This window comes from Phaethon aethereus, assembly GCF_964289735.1.
Source record: "Phaethon aethereus genome assembly, chromosome: 17".
NCBI lineage: Eukaryota > Metazoa > Chordata > Aves > Phaethontiformes > Phaethontidae > Phaethon > Phaethon aethereus.
The window spans coordinates 8,539,488-8,560,332 of record NC_138593.1 but is presented as its reverse complement, the minus strand read 5'-3'; the positions used below and the strand labels follow the sequence as shown (position 1 = coordinate 8,560,332).

General features: G+C 42.2%; 1 protein-coding gene across 2 annotated transcripts in view; it reads left to right on the top strand.

Annotated features, from left to right (window-relative positions):
• The window catches only part of ZDHHC8 (zDHHC palmitoyltransferase 8), a gene marked incomplete at its 3' end in the record, with an annotated part of 118,942 nt that extends 100,540 nt beyond the window's left edge, over positions 1-18,402 (top strand). Inside the window, exons 4-12 of one of the 2 annotated variants that reach the window (XM_082007860.1) lie at positions 409-581; positions 1,264-1,366; positions 4,746-4,837; positions 6,180-6,221; positions 6,862-6,994; positions 7,900-8,017; positions 8,762-8,871; positions 14,094-15,130; positions 18,231-18,402. In XM_082007860.1, coding sequence (XP_081863986.1) covers positions 409-581; positions 1,264-1,366; positions 4,746-4,837; positions 6,180-6,221; positions 6,862-6,994; positions 7,900-8,017; positions 8,762-8,871; positions 14,094-15,130; positions 18,231-18,402 — 1,980 coding nt within the window. The remainder of the gene's footprint in view (positions 1-408; positions 582-1,263; positions 1,367-4,745; positions 4,838-6,179; positions 6,222-6,861; positions 6,995-7,899; positions 8,018-8,761; positions 8,872-14,093; positions 15,131-18,230) is intronic. The other variant, XM_082007861.1, reaches the window with a different exon arrangement.
• Positions 18,403-20,845: the final 2,443 nt, after the last annotated feature.

Sequence of the window (20,845 nt, the reverse complement as noted above, 5' to 3'; positions counted from 1 at the left end):
TTCTTTTGGCTATGTATAAATACAGAAATGTGCGGCAGAGAATTGTGCAGCAGTATTGCATCTTCAAAACATTCTAGGTTATAATAACTTCATTGTAATTGTGTCTTCATGCTAAGGATGGTAAAAAATTAGTGCTTCTGCTGCTAGCAGATATTATCTTCTTTATCTGTCTTTTATGTTTTTATATCCTCCCTTCGAACCCTATAAACTCTCAAGTACCTCTCCATACATAGATACAGAAACCACTTGCTCCTAAGAAGACCCTTATAAAGAGAGTCTAGCATGTTGTAAAGCTGCAGAGCTAGCCTGATGTAACTTTACATGACGGTGGTTCAGATTTATCTCTGAGACAATGTATTTCCTTTCATCATTTGGATATTGTTCACTCTCTCTCCCTTTCTTTACAAGGATTTTGACCATCACTGCCCATGGGTCAACAATTGCATAGGACGGAGGAACTACCGCTATTTTTTTCTCTTCTTGCTGTCCTTAAGTACACACATGGTTGGAGTATTCACCTTTGGGCTCATCTTTGTACTAAATCATATGGAAAAGCTGGGAACAGCTCATACTACCATTACGTATCCTTCTTTTTGACCTTTCAAGACTCAAGGTGGCCTTGAGGAAATTGTGAAAGAATGAATCTGAAGATTTGCCCTCCTGGAATTGGTGGAGATCTACTCCTCTCCTGATCCCCCACTGCTCTTCCCCTGTAAATGTTTAGTGCAGGTTTTCCTCTTACCTATGTAACCATCGATTACCCCCAAAATTATAGCTGACCTTTTGTCTATCTCAGTCTTTGCCATGACAACCCAGCAGAAGGATATGCTGCCTCCCCAAATTTTACATCCAATTGAGTGTGACTCTAAACTGCTGGGTACTATTTACTGTATTTAAAACTCTGTTACTGTATTCTAAAGCAGAGTTTGCCCTGGAAGCAGTCCCCCTGCATGCTAATGTAATACACGAACTGCTGGCTCTGAGGGGTGCTATCCCTGTTGATAGATTTGTGCAGAACAGTCTTTACAAGATGGTTAGAGCCAGAATCAATAAGTTCACATTATTTTTTAACCATCTCAAGGATATGGACCCAGGCTAGGAGCAGATGGACTTAATTTTGATATAAAATTTAGGTAGACCTAATTAAAGGTGAGGGACACCCTCCCTATTTCCAAGATTGTTTTTTTCTCCTTTTCCTCTCTCTCTTCTTCATAGCCTTTTTTTCCCCTTACTCATCCCAGTTTCTTTAACTCCTGGATACAGAATGGCTGTCATGTGTGTGGCTGGATTATTCTTTATTCCAGTCATTGGTCTCACTGGCTTCCATATTGTTCTTGTGGCCCGAGGGCGCACAACGAATGAACAGGTAAGAAACAATCCTTTCTCTGTGTTTGTGACTAAGATGTTGAGTTGGGAAGGAAAGTCAGCAAGTCACCTTGGGTAAAGCAAAAATGATCCAAATCTTAGCAGTAACACTTTTACTGGATCTTTTATGAAGATCTAGGAAGATTGCTTAGTTTTTTATTTTCAGATTTTTTTCTTGAATGCACTACAAACAAATATTTCCCCCTTCCAACCACAAAGGATCATCCCAGGCTTATTTGCCATTTACAATCTTCTCATGGCCTTGAAATAGATTTTATGTGGTGAGTACCATCAACCCCAGAAGTTCAAACTTTATGAGTCAGACTGAACAAATGATGAGATTGAATGAAGGAAAGAAAGGAAAAGATTAAATCATGCTTTTGCCCTGTCTTATGATATTTTGAACTCCCCCAGCTAACCCACACTGCACATAATGATGTCTGAGCTAGCTCTTTGTCTCTCTCTTGTTCTCATGTATATGTGTGCGCACACACACAGAGAGGCTATTGGACCTAACTTGTTTTGCTTCTCCAAACCGAGTGCCAACATGACATCTTGTGCCAAAAAGCCTGTAAAACTTTAGTTCCCCTGCAGTTACTCAAATGTATATAATCCACAGCTCCTATGTGGATGATACAGACTTATATGCATGTGCATATCAATAGCATGATATGGGTGATAGAGATCTACTCATGCGATTGATAGCATGCCCCTGCCATTCCCCTTAGTACAGGGTAGCTCCGTTAGAAAGCTTGACGCTGAGTCACTCAGTGTGCCAGTCATCTGCTCACGGCATTTTCAGCTTTCCTTCATAAGGCTAATTAATTGTGTGCATTCCAGTGCTTTACCCTTTCACAGCTCCAGCTCCAAAGCGCCCCTCACGCATCTGGGTTTTTTTCACTTTTTTTTCCACATCACACTTCTTTTTCACTTTTTTTTTTTTCAAATGCATTTTTACTGCTCTTGCACTTGTGGGTGCTCTCTAGCTCATGCTGAGCAGTGTGCTGTTCTGGCTGTCCTGCAGGCTGATGGCTTCATGCTTGTGTAGCTTGCATGGCTGCTGTGCAGTGTGTAGGAGTTGAAGACATCTGTCTGAGGCCAGGCCTTTGTAAACTGGGATGAGATTGTCTCCTATCCCACAAGAGACAATAAAAACTTTTATTCAGAATAGTGTGGGAGGTTTACATAAGCAAAGAATCTGAAGTCATCCTGAATTGTTGCCTAACATGGCCTTTGAACAAAGTAGGCTTACCATAGCTGTAGATCTTTAACTGCTTTTCTCTGTCCTGCTTGGAATCAGCTGCTCTTCATTTCAAAATTTATTTTGGCCAGGTATTAGATTTGATTGATAGTGCTAACAATAGTAGCGTGAAACCCAGGGCATTTTGGTCTCATAGCCCAAATCATGGTCTGCCTTAGGCTTGTCTTTATGAAGTGTTGAAAACTTTCCATGAAAATTTTAGGCTGAGGAGGAAAGAAAAATTTAAATTAAAAAAAAAAAAAGCAGTAAAATTTAACTGCTTGTGGTTGTGGCTACACTAACATTTAGGAAGGTTGAGAATTTTGCATTTAACTTCATTGAAATAACTATTGGAAAATGTATCCTAGCTTGGTTTGGTTTTCTGAGCTACCAAACCACTTGAGATTAATTCATCTTCCCATGCCATTTTCTGAAAATTAAATATAATCTGGTCTTACTTTCTGTTTAGTCATATGTACTACCTGTCTGTACCTGGAGGAAGGACGTTCCCAGACTTCAGGTCCCTTTCAAAGGAAGCATATCTAAGTAATTAGAACACCAGACCAGGAGTGATGAATAGGAGATCTGCTCCTGGCTTTGCCACTGTGTTAAAACATTAACTTTTCTCCTGCAGTCTCCACGTTCTCTTTTCTCACACTGTTAGTTATCTGCTGTCGGCTTTCCGACAGTTACAATATACTCAGCTACAGTTGTCCTCTTTTCCCAGTACATTTTATAGGCCAGTGGTACAGAAATTTTTGGTGTTTGTTCATTCCGGAGTTCATAGATTTTGAGCATTTATAGGAGGAAGACTGTGATTTAGGAGTGCATAGTGGCTGAGTTTAGATGTTTGTGAGCTTTCTGAATGCCTCTGAAAATCTTTTATGGAATCAAAATAACCCATAACCCAACATCTGCTCATCTCCTGGTATTTTTAGTTTCTGAATAGAGTAAATAAATATTCTCCCTTCTGAGACTAATTTCTATCACTGAATTTCAAACTACTTTAGAAACCAAATTGATATAATTAGTAATGTAATCTGTGAGTTAGAGAAATTTTATTTTCATATTGTGTTTGAGAAAATGGGCACAGAGATATGAAGTGCTTTGCCAGCATCTGGCACAAGTCAGCTTAAGCCCAGGATTGAATGCAGATGTGCCAAATGTCCCAGGCCCATGTTTTAGTCATCAGGTTACTCTTCCAACACTCAGAACTTCCAACATTTCTCTCTTGGCCTTTTAAAGAGTTTTATGTTATATAAAAGAGGCCAGCATAATATATTGCAAAATCATTTAATCATCATTATTTTATGTGCAAGTAATTAAAGTATTTCTGGTACTCTGTAAACTTGTTGCTAGATCAGAACTATGAGTCGATTAAAATGCATTACTTGCAAACAGGAACAGTAATGCATTTAATGGTAACTACTATTAATCTCTCTGGCTTTGTCGGTATTTATCCCCACATGGTTACTTTCAAGTATCTGCCTGTAGAGTACAAACCCTTTATAATGCTTATGAAGCTTTGAATGGATCCTGCCAGTCTAATGAGGCTTGGCTTTTATTAAACTAGCTCATTTCCAAGCAAACATCGTAATCGCTTGGGAGTTCCTGACACCCTCCCACAAAAGGCAGCGGTTCCTACTGATTGCCACTAGGGATGGGATGCTGATAGAGAGGAAGCATTGCTCGCATCCAACATTATGAATGTTGAATTCATATTGACAATTCCTGTTTTTTCAGTTGACATTCCTGTTTGTTTGGAGGGAACTTGCCAAGGCAGAAGAGTGGAAGTGACCAGGGAATGAAAGGGACCAAAACAGGATGTCTGGCTGACAGCAGGCATGAATCTAATGCAGGAGCAGCATGGAGAGCTGAACCTGACCACTTTGGAACCCAATCAAAAGCTCACTGCCCTTTTGGGAAGGGATCTTTAGTTGCTGTGCCTCCTAGCTAGAAATAGCTGATGGAAGTGGTGTGTTAGGGCAGGAGAGAGGAAGTGCAGCATTCAAAGAAAAATGATCTGTTTGGGAAGGGCAGTAGGGTCAGAGCAAGGCATGCTCGTTCTTGGCTTTCTGAGGGCTGGATGATGACTTTTCTATAACCACAGGTTTGAGCACTGTCCTGAACATGTTTCCAGGTGACAGGTAAATTCCGTGGGGGAGTGAATCCTTTTACCCGAGGATGCTGCGGAAACGTGGAACATGTGCTCTGCAGCCCCTTGGCTCCCAGGTAAGAGAAATGCTCTCAACTGGGAATGACGGAGGTAGAGTAGTTGTTGGGATGGAGGAAGATGACGTGCTTGGTTGGGCTCACACATGAAAGACCGCTGATGAAGTAACAGGGAAGTAAAGTAAAACACTCCTGAAGGCAGAGCTCTGTGATAGCTGCTTCACTATTGCATGGCTGTAGCCTGTTCAAACAGATGCTTTCTTCATGTAATTCATAACCCTCATCTCAGAAATGTTTATTTGGAATGAGCATGTCAAATTATATCAAGTGCTGGTACCCTCATCTTCACCAACCTGTTTATCCAGTAAATTTCAGTAACAAGGTAAGTTTCCATAGGTTATCATATTCCCAACACAACTTTTTGCACTGTACAGTCAATGTCCCAGTATTCTAGTCTGCTGGAGAAAAGGAAGGAATCTAAAATCAGCCTTTCTGCTTAAGACTTAAGTCTAATTTAAGGCTGCTGTGGTTTTCAATCTCACTGGCACTTTCATTATCATAAAACAGATTTTCAGTGAGGTCTACATCATGGAATGTGGTATTTTATTTATGGCTTTCTATTTTTGGGGAAATGGATTTATTGTTTCACATTTTGAAATCAGGATTTTAATGCAATAGATCAGATGGAGTATAAATATCCTAGGTGTCAAGCTGTCCAGCCTGCAAATACGTTAATAATTGTACTACATGAAGACTTATTTTAGCCTTTTCAGGGTATTGAGCAATTCCAGACCCTGACACTATTATCTGCTTTTTTTTCCCCTTCACTATGCAACAAGTAAATCCTAAAAGGCTGTTGCATGTGTAAAAGTGAAGACACTGGAATAGCTGCTTCTCAAACTTAGAAAAACATGAAAATCAGGTGAAGATACTTTAAGAGAGTCAGATATTACAAGTTGGGAGACACTCCTGTTAAGAGATGGGTGTGAGTACTATCATCATCATACTATCATCATTCTCGGACTTTCAGCAAGCAGAATGTTGGTGTTTTGTGAAGACCTGTTCAAATTGTCCTGTATATTGAAAGTCACTGAGCCATCACTACAGAATGCCCTATTCACTAGATAGAAAGCTTGGGTGTGTATTGATATTTATGCATTGTACAGCCACTGCCCAATTGCACTTACAGAATTCCAGTCCACTGGAAAGAAATTAGATATCTAAGGCCAGCCGTTTCCCTTTAGATTTGTTGCTTCCTATAGACCTGTCTGTTTCTTTTACCTCCATTTATTTGAATACTCTAAACATGATACAGAAACAAGTCACCATTCACCAAGCTAGAACTGACAGCACATAATCTTCTCCATATTAACTCCCTACGTGCTGGGTCTTATTCCCCCAGTCACCATCTTTCACCACAGGGAAGCTGTTTCATGTTAAGTAGGTAAGATCTAGTAAATTGCTTCCATTGGTGGTAGGCCTCTCTTTCTGTCTTCATGTGAACTGTGGTCTTGTGCATCAGTGCTTCAAAAATTGCTTGGGTCATCCTCTCCTTTTGCTCACTGAAAAACCCAAATCACAGAATCACAGAATCACTAGGTTGGAAAGGACCTTTAAGATCATCAAGTCCAACCATTAATCCAGAACCACCATGTCCCCTAAACCATGTCCTGAAGCGCCACATCCACACGTTTTTTGAACACTTCCAGGGATGGCGACTCCACCACCTCCCTGGGCAGCCTGTTCCAATGCCTGACCACCCTCTCAGTGAAGAAATTTTTCCTAATATCCAATCTAAACCTCCCCTGGCGCAACTTGAGGCCATTTCCTCTTGTCCTATCACTAGTTACTTGGGAGAAGAGACCAACACCCTCATCGCCACAACCCCCTTTCAGGTAGTTGTAGAGAGCGAAATCTTCTAATTGCTTTTTAATTATTACATCCATTGAAATAAATGGTGTTTGCTTACCTAGATTCTGACACATTCTTAAATCATACCCTGGAAGCAGGAAGATTTTCTTGTCTCTATGCCTTATTCTTAGGTTATTGTTTATTTTAATGATGACTGTTGAACAATTAATCAGGTACATAGTTGAGCCCAAGCGAAAGCAAGCTGTGAGTGTGAAGCCTCCTTTCCTCAGACCTGATTTATCTGAGCGACAGATCACAGTGAAGATCAGTGACAATGGGATCCAAGCCAACCTCAACCGGAGCAAGGTAAGGCAGCCTTCAAGTGCTGCTTTTGAAGAGCATGGATTGAGCATTATCAAGCCTGGGAATGAGTTTGTCATTGAAAATCTCTTTGAGATGATGCATTTTCTTGGAGAAAATAATAGAGGTTGAGTCCTTGTCCTATACTTCATCCTCTGAAAGTGACCCACGTTCACTAAGAGCAGCTCTTGATCCAGTAATAGTCCTTTTTGCAGCTCTATAATAGAAAGCCTCTGGGCATCTTTTGGAAGAGGTGGCTGTTCTTTGCAATAGTTACTTTCTGTCCCAAGAGTTGCTACATCTTGGTGTTCAAATTAATTTTAACAAACCTAACACTGTGCAGGAACCCTTGTACCACCAGGTCAGCTGTTTTACTTCAAATAAGGTTTTGAGCTTCCAGACTGCAGGAAGGCATGTGGTCCAGTGAAAGGAATATTGGCTCAGAAGCTGAGTTCTCATCGCTCCTCTTCTTTTTTCAGTTTCTCCTGGCATGAAATAGAGAGAAGGATTTGTTTAGTCATATAAAAAACAGTGGATTTAAAAGAAGCCACCTTGCAAGATTTTTGTGGATAGTTACTTGTTACATTCTTTGGATAGTTACTTGCTGAGAGCTGCCTGGAAAGTTGCTGAAAAATGCTAGGAAACACCATTGTCTTCTACCACATGTTAACTACTGTGATGATAATGTTATTTAGCATGCCAAGTAGACTAGGATAGTGCATTTAAAATTATAATGGCTTGTTACAACAGTGCTAATTTTATACATGACAGTCCTTGTCTGCAGTGGATGTTAAATCATGTTTGTCATTATAGGTATAGGTAGTTCTTGTTCTGTGGTACATCCAGCACTCTGACATGTGCTGTTATTTGACCAAGTTGCAGATAATGATTGATTCTTTGGTTGTTTTCAGTCTAAAATTAGCCTGGAAGGTCTGGAGGATAAAAGTATGGATGTGCAACCACCTCTCCCACCCAAAGGAGAACCAAGCAAGTATTCTGAGCTAAAAGGGCAGCTGGGGACCAGTGAAGGTATAGTTGCATGATCAGTGTTTTATTTTTATTAATAAGAAAATATTTCAGCCTTTTAAAAAGCTTCTGCTAGTCTTTCAAAACAGTAATGGGATCTGGGTGAAGGGTTTTTTCTATTTATAGGAGTTCTGAGCTAGGGGAATAAGCAACAGGAAAGGGAGAGAAAAGTCAACTTGAAGTGGTTCATTCAAGCCTGGGTTGGATGGTTCATATCAGTTTTGCAGAGTTTTTAAACCTTTTTAAACCCCTTAAATTTTTGATCAATTTTAAAATTAAAAATGTCATTTTGAACTTCGAAATCAGAAATATTAGCATGAAATGCTTAGGCATTACAAACTGAATTATTTCATTTATGAAAATGTGAAATTAAAGCTTTGATACCAATTAAAAACCGCCTTTTTTTTGTTTTGTTTTTCAGACAAAACTAGTAGCTGAATTCAACCCAAATATCTAGTATTTCAAATTATGGCAAAATTACTACTTACCAAAATATGTCACCCCATTTAATATATTATACTTTTTTGCTGCTTCTCTTTAGATTGCTGATCTGGGAGCAAGGTACTATTATTTCCACAGGGGCCCCATTGATATTCGTGGAATTCTGCACAAAAGTACTGCAAGTGTTGTTCTTTCGAGAACAGATCTGTTTGCAGAGGACCATGGATAGCAAGGAATTAGGGATGATAGCTTTCTGTCCACACATTTTAATAGAAAGTCTTTTTTTTTTTTTTTTTTTTTTTACAGAAGGTAGCCTTTCACCCAAACTTATCAGCCCTCCTACACCTGCCATGTACAAGTATCGACCGGCTTTCAGCAACAATCCCAAAGTCCACTACCATGCTACGGCTGAGCAGGTGAGCAAGCCTGGGAGAATCTGCTCCCAGCTAACACCAGGCAACATGGAGCTGAGGATAAATTCACTGCAGGGCTCTAGTGAATGTCAGAGTGTAAAAGTAAATAACAACACTTGGCATTGTTGTGCGATAGTGTATATTTTCACTATGCTCCTTATGAAAACATGTCTACTTTTGCAGCATTCCTCTGTTGAGCTTGGCACATCTGTCCCACTGACAGGCGTGCACTGCTGCTTTACCAGTGTCTCGGCCTGATCCTGAGATGCTGAGAAGTGTCACCTCCCATTGGCTTCTCCTGACATAGGTGCCAACTCACATTCACTTCAGAGGGAGCTGGGCATGCTTAGCACTTTTCTGGATCAGACCCTTTAGCCAACAGACAACATGTTCAGTGTCTCCTTAGGATGTCAGCTTGCAAAACAGAAGGAACTTCTAAAGCATCCCAAGAGCTATTTTAGTTAAAATTAATGGAAGATTCCTTGTTTGACCTTCCTTAGCATCTTCTCAGCGCATTTGGGTTTTACAGGGAAAAAAACCTGCCTGACACTTGGCATCATTTCCTCCTATCCAGAAAACTGAGGTCCAAATAATGGGAATTTTGACTGTTTTCTCTTTTGCTTAGAAGTTTTTAAACAGTTAATACTGGTTTCTTTGGAAGCAGAGTGCCACACTAAGCCCACTGATAATAGGCTTGTTTTTCTCACTTATTTCTCATGGCTTTGTTGCAAATATTCCTTGGCCCCCCAGGACCTGAGAACAGCAGTCTGAAAATCACTGGTCTAACTTGTATATTTTCAATATGTATCCAAGTCTTCACAGACCAGCGAAAATACCTTTTGAAACACACATACCACATACAATGCAGTTTTCTTACAATTCATTTCATCAGGTCCTCCAATGTCACACCTGCAATAACAAGGGGATGATATAAGTAAGGAAGGAAAATATAGTAGAGATATATAATTGACTGCAGCAGCACTGGAATAAGACAGAATGTTCCTTAAATGGTGAAGAAGACTTTTCTAGTATCCTTCTTTTTTTGAAAAGAAAGATGGTGATAGATGGTGAAATTTCAGCTACCACCAAGTTCGGATTTTAGTCTTACTGCAATAATTGTAAATCTTATTCAAAGAATCACAGAGTCATTAAGATTGGAAAAGACCTTTAAGATCATCAAGTTCAACACCAACCCAACACCACCAAGCCAGCTAAACCATATCCTGAAGTGCTACGTCTACATGTTCTTTGAACACTTCCAGTGATGGTGACTCCACCACCTCCCTGGGCAGCCTGTTCCAATGCTTGGCCACTCTCTCAGTGAAGAAATTTTTCCTAATATCTAGTCCGAACCTCCCCTGGCACAACTTGAGGCCATTTCCTCTCATCCTATTGCTAGTTACTTGGGAGAAGAGACCAACACCCACCTCACCACAACCCCCTTTCAGGTAGTTGTAGAGAGCGATAAGGTCTCCCCTCAGCCTCCTCTTCTCCAGGCTGAACAACCCCAGTTCCCTCAGCTGCTCCTCATAAGACTTGTGCTCCAGACCCCTCACCAGCTTCGTTGCCCTTCTTTGGACACGCTGAAGCACCTCCAAGTCCTTCTTGTAGTGAGGGGCCCAAAACTGAACGCAGTATTCAAGGTGCGGCCTCACCAGTGCCGAGTACAGGGGCACAATCACTTCCCTACTCCTGCTGGCCACACTATTTCTGATACCTGCCAGGATGCTGTTGGCCTTCTTGGCCACCTGGGCACACTGCCGGCTCATGTTCAGCCGGCTGTCAACCAGCACCCCCAGGTCCCTTTCCGCCAGGCAGCTCCTCAGCCACTCCTCCCCAAGCCTGTAGCGTTGCATGGGGTTGTTGTGACCGAAGTGCAGGACCTGGCACTTGGCCTTGTTAAACCTCATACAGTTGACCTCAGCCCATTGATCCAGCCTGTCCATATCCCTCTGCAGAGCCCTCCTACCCTCCAGCAGATCAACACTCCCACCCAACTTGGTGTCGTCTGCAAACTTATCGAGGGAGCACTCAATTCCCTCATCCAGATCATCAATAAAGATATTGAATAAGACCGGCCCCAGAACCGAGCCCTGGGGAACACCGCTTGTGACCGGCCGCCAGCCGGATTTAACATCGTTCACCATGACTCTCTTGAGTTCGACCGTCCAGCCAGTTCTTTACCCAACGAAGAGTAAACCTGTTTAAGCCACGAGCCGCCAGTTTCTCCAGGAGAATGCTGTGGGAGGTGCTGTCAAAGGCTTTACTAAAGTCCAGGTAGACAACGTCCACAGCCTTTCCCTCATCCACTAGGCGGGTCACCTGGTCATAGAAGGAGATCAGGTTGGTCAAGCAGGACCTGCCTTTCATGAACCCATGCTGGCTGGGCCTGATCCCTTGCTTGTCCTGTACATGCCCTGTGAGCGCCCTCAAGGTGAACCGCTCCATAACCTTCCCTGGTACTGAGGTCAGGCTGACAGGCCTGTAGTTCCTGGGATCCTCCTTCCGGCCCTTCTTGTAGATGGGCGTCACATTGGCGAGCCTCCAGTCTTCTGGGACCTCCCCTGTTAACCAGGACTGCTGATAAACGATGGAGAGTGGCTTGGCAAGCTCCTCCGCCAGCTCCCTCAGCACTCTTGGGTGCATCCCATCAGGCCCCATGGACTTGTGGGTATCCAGGTGGCATAGCAGGTCCTTAACTGTTTCCTGCTGGATTATGAGGAGTTTATTGTGCTCTTCATCCCTGTCTTCCAGCTCCGAGGACTGAATACCCTGCGGATACCTGGACTGGCTATTAAAGACTGAGGCAAAGAAGGCATTAAGTACCTCAGCCTTATCCTCATCCTTGGTGACAATGTTCCCCCCCGTATCCAATCAGGGATGGAGATTCTCCTTGTCTCTCTTTTTGCTGTTAATATATTTGTAAAAACATTTTTTGTTATCCTTTACAACTGTGGCCAGATTGAGTTCTAGCTGGGCTTTTACCTTTCTAATTTTATCTCTGCTTAACCTAACGAGATCCTTGTACTCTTCGTGAGTTGCCTTCCCCTTCTTCCAAAGATGATAAACTCTCCTCTTTTCCCTGAGTCCCAGCAAAAGCTCCCTGTTCAGCCAGGCCAGTCGTCTTCCCCGCCAGCTCGTCTTACGGCACATGGGGACCGCCTGCTCCTGTGCCTTTAAGATTTCCATTTCCTTCTTGAAGACCGTCCAGCCTTCCTGGACCCTTTTGCCCTTCAGGTTTGTCTCCCAAGGGACTCTCTCAATCAATGACCTGAACAGGATGAAGTCTGCTCTCTGTAAGTCCATGGTGGCAGTTTTGCTGACCCCTCTCCTTACTTCACTAAGAATTGAGAATTCTATCATGTCGTGGTTGCTAAGCCCAAGACGGCCTCCAACCACCACATCTCCCACCAGTAATTCTCTGTATTTGTCCACTTAATGAAGAAAAGATTGGCTTATGAAAGGGAACGTAAGAACAACAGCGTGTTCACTGTATCCAACAAGTGTAATATCCTATCATCTTCACTTTATTACATGAAAAATAGCTTGACATCCAATTAAAAATATTCTGTTTACAGGCATCAGCTAGCAATTTTGAGCTGTGTAAGCAACAGTATTTTGGGTCATGATGCCAGAAGTCAGAGAACCATGGAAGGCAAGCCTGTTTTATTCATTCAGTATGCAGCCATAGGTGCAATATAGATACAGGATAGGTTCTGATTAGGCCAGGAGACTGGGCAGTGCTATGAAATGATAACAGCGTACAGCATCTTCACTCTGAGGGTTGCTGTTTCAATCCTAACCTAAAAAAATGCTGTTACTATACAACAACAGTGTGTGCATGCAATTAGTTTTGTGGACTTGTTCAATTTCATAGTAGTCACAACTTTCTAGTAGTCAAGTGGGAATATTATAAAAACGAGTTCACTTGGCAAGCTGATAGGATAGCATATATTTGTCTGCCAAACCATAGCTAAGTATAAGGTACAGAGGGAAGGAGACTAGCTGGTGTGAGGAATATCACATTGTCTCTTCTGTATCAGTTCTTCAGCCTGTTAATGTAATTTTGCTTTTAAGCAGTGAAAGCTGTTAGGAAAGAGGAATCGGGGCACAAGGATAAGTAGCACAAATACAAGCTACGTTATTGCTCTCTTATCCTCCTTCACAGGCTGTCACTTGGTCTCCTTTTTCCAGAGAAGGCCAAATGTAGCACCATGCTCTAGAAGATAGTGAGCTGTTTTGCATATTTCCCTATCTTGTATGTCAAAGAAAAAAAGTTGAAGAAAAATTCGGAATAAACTGTGGTTTTGCCAGTTAAGCTTTTTTGGATAATTTTCCTGTAAAAGAAATTAGATAAAGAAAAAACTGCATTGACTGCATTTCTGATTAAATATGTGACTGATAATAATTCTTCGTCTGCAGAGCCAATGTCCAATTTATTGTGCATTATGGCAAACCCTTAAAACTAAAAGCAAAAATTATTTGCTTAGCACAGAATGGCATTTAAAGTGAACAGAGCTGGAAGCAGTCTTTCATAGAGTAAAACAACATGAAGTCCTATCTGTTTTCAATGGACATAAATAAATTATGGCCTATGTTTCCTTCTCTGATATGGCCACTGTCTCCTAAACAGGCAATAAAAAAGAGAAAATTGTAATGCTAGGAAGGAGCCTCTCTGCTTTAATTAAGCTTAGGTGCTTAATTTTGAAGACCTATGACCAGAAATTCAGAATTACTGACTATTCATAGCTCTGAGTAAAGTGGATGAGAGTGTGCTGGTCCCCAGTGTGTTGAAATGAAGCCTAAAGTATTTCTGACTCAGCATGCAAAACCAGACATCCCTCAACTCAAGAGCTATTTGTAGAAAACTTGAAGTGCTTTTTCCAAGGGCAGTATTATCAGATTACAGTTTGATTTACCTTGACCGAGACTTGAGTCTCAGTTTAGAAGGTCTCATTCTGTGTTTTCAGTGTCCATGTATTGACATATCTACTAAAGTTAATATTATTTAGCACTTATTATGAATAACTCCTCCGTGCTTCTAAGGTGCTGATGCAAATGCTGAAGAGGAGTTAGGAGATTCCTTAAAATGAACCTGTGTCGTAGCTGGGCTGGGAGTCTGAGAGAAGACCTCCAGCTCTTTTCTTCACATGTACTCACCATGGAGAGCAAACCTGTACTTATATGTCATTGGCTTATGTTTCACATATTCACCTCTGTTTTAGATCACCATGCAGGAGGGACACAGTCAAGGGGCTCTGATAGAAGAGGATGGCAGGAGCCTTGATTACCAGTCTGAACCCAGCTTGGACATCCCCAGCTACCGGAAGAGCTCCCTCCACAAGACCTATCAGTCTTCCCCACTCCAGATAGATTCCTTTGCCATCAATTCACGATCCCTGAGCCTGAAATCTGCTGGCAAGAGAGGGACAGACAAAGTGCCCCTTCATCCAATAAAGTCCGAAGGGGCAGCTTCCACCCCGTACAAAAGCATCTTTTCTCCCAATTCCCTGTCAAACAGAAATGGGAGTCTTTCATATGACAGTTTGCTAAACCCTATGTCACCCTCGGGGAGGAAGTGCATTGCCCATTCTGCAGTCAGCTCCCTTGGGTACCACTCCCCATATTTATCAGCCAAAATGTGCCATCTACGGGGGAGCGAGCTGCAACGCCAGCCACCACAGAGCTTCAGCCCAGTGCTGGGGGGTCCAGCTCTGCATCAGCGAGACCCTTCCCCAGTCCGCTATGATAATCTTTCCAAAACCATTATGGCATCCATACAGGAGAGGAAAGAGATGGAAGAGAGGGAGAAGCTCCTCCACTCACACCCTGATTCAGTGTTTGCAGACTCAGGTGTCTATGACACCCCTAGCTCTTACAGCCTTCAGCAAGTCAGCACGCTCTCTGAAGACCCACGCAGCATGGCAATGAGATACGGATCTAGAGACAATCTGATGGCTGCTACCAGTTTTAGCACAAGGAACCCTATATTGCAGTCCTCGGTGTCTTCACTCTCAAGTGCAATGACAAGAGCACCAAGGACTTCCACAACCTCTCTGCAAGCTGATTTAGCGAATAATAATGTCCAGTCCCATCAAGCACTACAGGGCAGGGTGAGCAATGGCTCCTACAAATCCCCAGGCCACCAGGTCCCATCGTCCCCCACAGGGCTGCCTAGGTCACCCTCTTATGGAGGCCCGAAGGCTGTCTCATTTGTAAACACTGTGGAAATTACAGAGGTGCAATCTGTGGGAGCACAAAGGTATGTATTTCTTTAGGTGCTGCTTTGCAATGTGAATCTATTTGCAAGCAAGTGCAGAGCGCTTTGTTGGAGGCACAACCCAAATGATGTGTTTGCTGTAGGTCAGCGTGGGTGGGAGGTTTATGGGTGCTCTTCAATTCTGCAACATCCTCATAGCAACCTCATCATGACAAAATGTTTGCACTTTTGCTGTAACTTGAACCGCAGGTGATCAATTAAGTTGTAAAAGTCATAGTGATTTAGTGTCTTAGCTGAGTTGGATAATTATTTGCAAGATACGAGGCAGATTATCCCTCCTGTTACGCACAAAAGTGTGGTGCTGTTTTAGTTTGCCGTCTAAAGAGAGGCTGGACCCAGCCATTGCTTGGACGCAGGGGCAAAACTGGAATCACAGCATGTGCGAGCATACGCTGCACTAGGGGAAACAGGGACTAAGACGCATCCTGGAAATTGTGCTTGGCATAGAGAGCTGTGTGGTTAGCTGTGTTGAGTGTCCCACAGCACAGAACTGGTGATAAAAGCACAGACCGTCTTGGCGTTACCTTAAGACCTTGCTGCCTCTTTTCCTTTCTGTGAGAAGGCATGGGGAGAGAGAGGATTTGGTGTGCTGAGAGCCTAAGTGGTGTCTGAACAAGATCCTCAGCTGCAGCTTCTGCTTGTGCTTATCTTTCTTTCTCTTCCTTTTGGATACTGTAGGGCTTGGAAAGTCTGAAAAGAGCTACATGATCCTGCTGAGGATGCAGTATTTCAGCCAAGTTGGGGCCTGGAGGGCTCATCAGAAATATCTAGGTTTTCTTTGCATCTGGCACTTACTGCACTATGCTGTCCTCTGGTTAAGGTCCCATGTGTCTCACTCCAGTATTATCCAACATTTTGGTGAAAGTTATTGAAATGTGGGAGAACCATTATTGCAGGTCTCCTGAAGTTTAGTGTCAGCAAGTTTTTCCTCAGTGTTCTCAAGTGAATTGTAGTTAAGATGATTTGTCTACTGGTGGAGGATCTAACTTGCAGGAGGTAGACAGCCATTTTTTCCTCTTCATATGTATTAAAGGAATGAGTCTGTTGTGAAAGAAGACCTGTAGACTCTCTTTTGCCTCTCTGCCCTCTGTTTGAGACCTGGATGTGTCAGCTGTTGCTGTAGGAAAGATGCTAATATGAAAAGCTATTTCCCTTTTAGTGTCTGGTTCTTGGTTATGCTGTCAGCCTGTCGGTCCCACTGCTTTTACATTGTGCTTGTTTAAAACGTAGGGCCTGTAAATTCACTTCAGTTCAGCTCTTTGAAGTAATGAAAAACAGTGTCTGGCAAAAGTGGTCTAGCTATTAAAATAGCTACAGATCCCATCAGATGTTAAAGGAAGGTGCAGACATATGATACTGTGGCAGAGGATCTTTTTTTACTGAAGTTCCTGGAGTCAAGTTACGTACCTAGATTAATAAATAAATAGCTTAATAAAGTTGAAGGTTTTTACCTAATAAAGTAAACCTCCCGCAGGCACTCTATGCTTTGTAAATCTAGCATGTTTTCTGTGTCAATCATAGAATCATAGAATAGTTTGGGTTGGAAGGGACCTTTAAAGGTCATCTAGTCCAAGCCCCCTGCAACGAGCAGGGAGATCTTCAACTAGAGCAGGTCGCTCAGAGCCCTGTCTGTGGAATCATAGAATAGAATCATACAAATACTACAAATGACTTTTCCTTCTCCCCTTTCCCCGAACATTCCTCAGCTCCTTTCTGCCTTGTATCAGGAGGCAGACTGTGTTCTTCAGGAGAATTTTAGCACTGAATTAGGGCTTTTATAATACTTCAGTGAGGCAAATGTAGTATTTGGTCCCTGCATATTTTGTCTGTTTGTGGATACAGCAGCATTTTACAAAACCACACAATATTTTTTTTTTATATTTATGTATGTGTGCTTTGCTGGTTCAGATACCCTCGACTCCATTCTCTAGTGTAAGCATGGCTTAAACATGTAGCAGAAGCCAGGCTGGTGTGAGCTGATGGACCTGCTGTTCCAGCTCCAGGGTACAGCTGTTAGATCAGGTTGCCACATAAAAAGTGCTTTTAGTTTTGGAGCTATTCTGAGCCTATCAAGAGCTGTGTAAAAGTCCAGGGTAGTTTTGTGTTGCAGACACATGTAAAGAAAGAAACGGCCTTTTGAATACAGTTAATCCATCAAACCCTCTGGCCTCCAGAAAAAGTCAGGGTGGTCTGAAATAGCCCAGGCTGCCTCAGTTTGCAAGCAGACAGAAAGTTTTCCCTTCTGGAAGGTGTTTGAGCCCACAGTCACTGCTGCTGGCATGAGCCCATCTTAAACTTCAGACTGAGGCAAACCCAAGCAGACATCCACTGTGCAGGAGTAAGATGTGAGAATACAGTAGACCCTGGTTGTGCTGGCACTTCCAGAACAGTTCTTTGGTAGGCTTTTATCTAATTACTTTATGAGTCTTGAGGACAAGACACATTAAGCTTTAGTGTGTAGTGGCCTAGATTTAAAAGATCTTTTAAGGAAAGCCTGTTGTCTGTGCTCCCTGGCAGTAGGTTATAAGAAAGGAAATTATTCTAAAGAGTCCATCTGGAATATGGTCTTTAATTACAGGCATCCTAGAGTGCTTCCTGACTTGATTCAGATTGTGTCTTCTGTCATAAAGAAGTCTTACACTTCGCCTCTCTTATGTCTTTCAGAGACGAGCAACATAATTTTGTTTAACTGGTTATTTGACTGGGAAGTGTTTTTTCTGAGTACTTTATTTCTGATTATAAGACACAGTTTGGCTGAAGGTCAGCAGTGGTGACAGTTAAACCTCCCTGCATCCTACAGATGCTTATGCAATTAGTTTGGTTCAAGAAAGCATTTAAGCAAGTAATTAAATGAACAAATATTACTGGGGTCTGATCCATTAACCTAATGGCTAAATGAATTCTCTCATTTGAGTGGCTTTTCATCAAGTATATTGGCTTCAACTAGGTTGCTCCCATGGTTGAATATTTTGCAACACTTGGAGTTGGGGTAACAGGGATAATTGTTTATCCTGAATGAAGCCATTTTGCTATCACACTTTGGTCACTAACATTATATCTTTTGATATTTCTTTTGATGCAGGGATGACATGCAGTTGAAGACACCTCACAGTAAAATAAATGGACAGCCCAAAGGAATATCCAGGTTGGGTTCAACATCAAGTTCCCAGGGGACACCTGTCAGCCCTGCTAGACACTCAAACGTTAAGAAGGTGTCTGGAGTTGGTGGAACAACCTATGAAATTTCAGTGTAAAATAAAATTAATTAAAAGTAAAGAGCCATCCACTCAGCCAGCCATGAAGCTAGGAGCACTGTGAAGACTCAAATACCAACAAAGAAGGAGCAGCAGCAGCCGGCCACTCTCCTTTTCTTGTTTTGGGTTTGTTCTGTTTTCATCTTTCTCTTTTGGCCAAAAGCCAGCTGCAGCCTTATTCTTGAGGGAATAGAATTGTACAGTCTGTCAGACTCTTCCTGAACCAATAGGCAGGAACTGGCTATGACCTAACACCACAACCACAGAGCGGATTTCTTTCATGCAAGAGAGTGCTAAAGCCATTGTGCGTGTGTCTGTCCAACAAACCGGTTGTGTACCAGTTGTGCTGTGAAAAAGTACAGTCTGTCCAGGATCATTCCATTTTTCCCACACCCCTTCCCAGTTCTTCTGGCCAGCGATCTGTCCGGCAAGAGTCCGAGCTCCAGCTGCTGTTTTCCTACCGACATGGAAAGCAGGCTTCCTGTGCTGGGCACTCTGTGTGTGTGAGAACTACTCTGTGTCCCCCAGGCGTTGCAGGTCAGGTTCCTCTTCGTGGGAAGGAGCAAGGCAGGGGCACTTGGGCCACAAACGCCACGTCATCTTTAACAGCCTCCCTGCTCCCTCGTCTCAGATGGGAGCAGGAGAAAGGATAGCAACAGCTTCTCACTGTCTGCCATTCACCTCCCTGTGTGTGAAATCGTGTGTGTGTGTGTGTGCGCGCGTGCGTGTGTTCGTCTCTTGTGGAAAAGGACCGCAACACCAGTAAGGATCTTCCACTCTGACCTCTTGCTCCGTCTGGTTTTTAAAGGCTTCTCTGACTTGGAAACAAGACCAAGCAGATAAAAAAGGAAATGTTTGGATGGGAACATATTTTAAACAGCTGACAGCTGTTTTCCCTGCACCCTCCTTATTACTCGTTGGATTTAGGCAATAACATGGTTTACTGCCTTGCCCTGGTGCCATCTGTGTAATCCTGCAACAAGGTTATCATGATCTGTTGAATCTACAGTGTGTGTAACTGAGCCAAGTGTACATCTAAAGGATATAAATTTTCTGTCTGCTTAATTATTAGCACATTCCCTCTGGTCTTCAGTACTGTTAGACAAAGGATTTTCCATTTGTTTTTTTTTCCCCTGGGGAACAACTTTTTAAAATAATATCAATCAAATCTATTTAACATCTGAAGGTTCCTTTTCCTGTCTCCAGAAAACTACATTTACTTTGTTGGATTTAAAGGCAACTTTACTATAAAAAACAAGAAAGGGGTGCATTACTTTTGTCACAAATATGAGGACTCTGGCAAAGCTAATTTTGGGACGAATGGAAATTTTTTTATTCTTTTCTCCATTCCCTATCTCCTTTTCTTTCCCATTCAGTTACCACCTCAGAAGTCAAAAGTACTGAGATCTGGACCAATGCGAATGAGCCAGATCATGTGTGCAATTAAGAATATCCTGAGAGACTGTTGCCAAAGTCACTAAAAATTATTATCACTGAGCCAATCGGCATATGAAACCTCGACTTCCCACCTGGTTCACCTGGTGAATAGTTTTGACTAGAGAGCTAAATTCATAATTTTTCAGGATATTTGTTTCAAGTGATTGAATCCTTTTCAGTCCTTGACTATAATGGAGAGCTCTCCTGATGCATGGTAGCAATTCAGAATGTGTTGATAACATCTTACTTGTTTTCATGTATGTTGAGATTAATTATTCCAGAAGACAAATATTGACCTCAGTTTTGCCTGCTTAAAATTTATCTTTTGATTTGATAAGTCTTGACATCTGCTGCAATACATGCTTATTATGTCCCTTGTATTTCACATCATTTTTTTGGAGAGGAAGGTTGAAGAAAACGTAAGAAAGTTGATCATCTCTGTGTAATGCTCTATGTTGCCTGTAGGGACAAATCTGGAAAGCAGTGCAGCTGCAATAGGCCAGAGTTATGAGAGAGTGAGCTAGAAATCAGTGTGCATTTTATTGCCTTGATGATATTTTAAATGCCTATGGTAGGACATTGCAGAGCAGAGAAGCAATAGTCTTTCTATGCAGATTTGCTCACTGGCATGCAGAATATTGTCTTTAGTTGGAGGCACCCCAGTGCCAGAAAGATGTTGGCAAACTGGATCAGGTACAGACAGAGCAATATATATTAAAAGACTGGACAGGTTGGCTGATGAGAAGATTTAAAGGGCTAAACCCATGCCACTGGCTAAGCAATGAAGTGGAAATTGAGTATCATAATTTTACAAACACGTTAGTTAAAAGATATAAAACCAAAGGTAAATCAAAGGGTTGTCACTGATAACCAGTGGTCTACATTTAGAAGGGGGCAGAAAAGATGGAGGGAAAGGGGCAGTGGAATAGTCTTCCAAGGCAGAATATTGGAGGCTAACTATTTAGGACAGTCAAACTATATTTGGACAACTCATTAAAAAAAATTC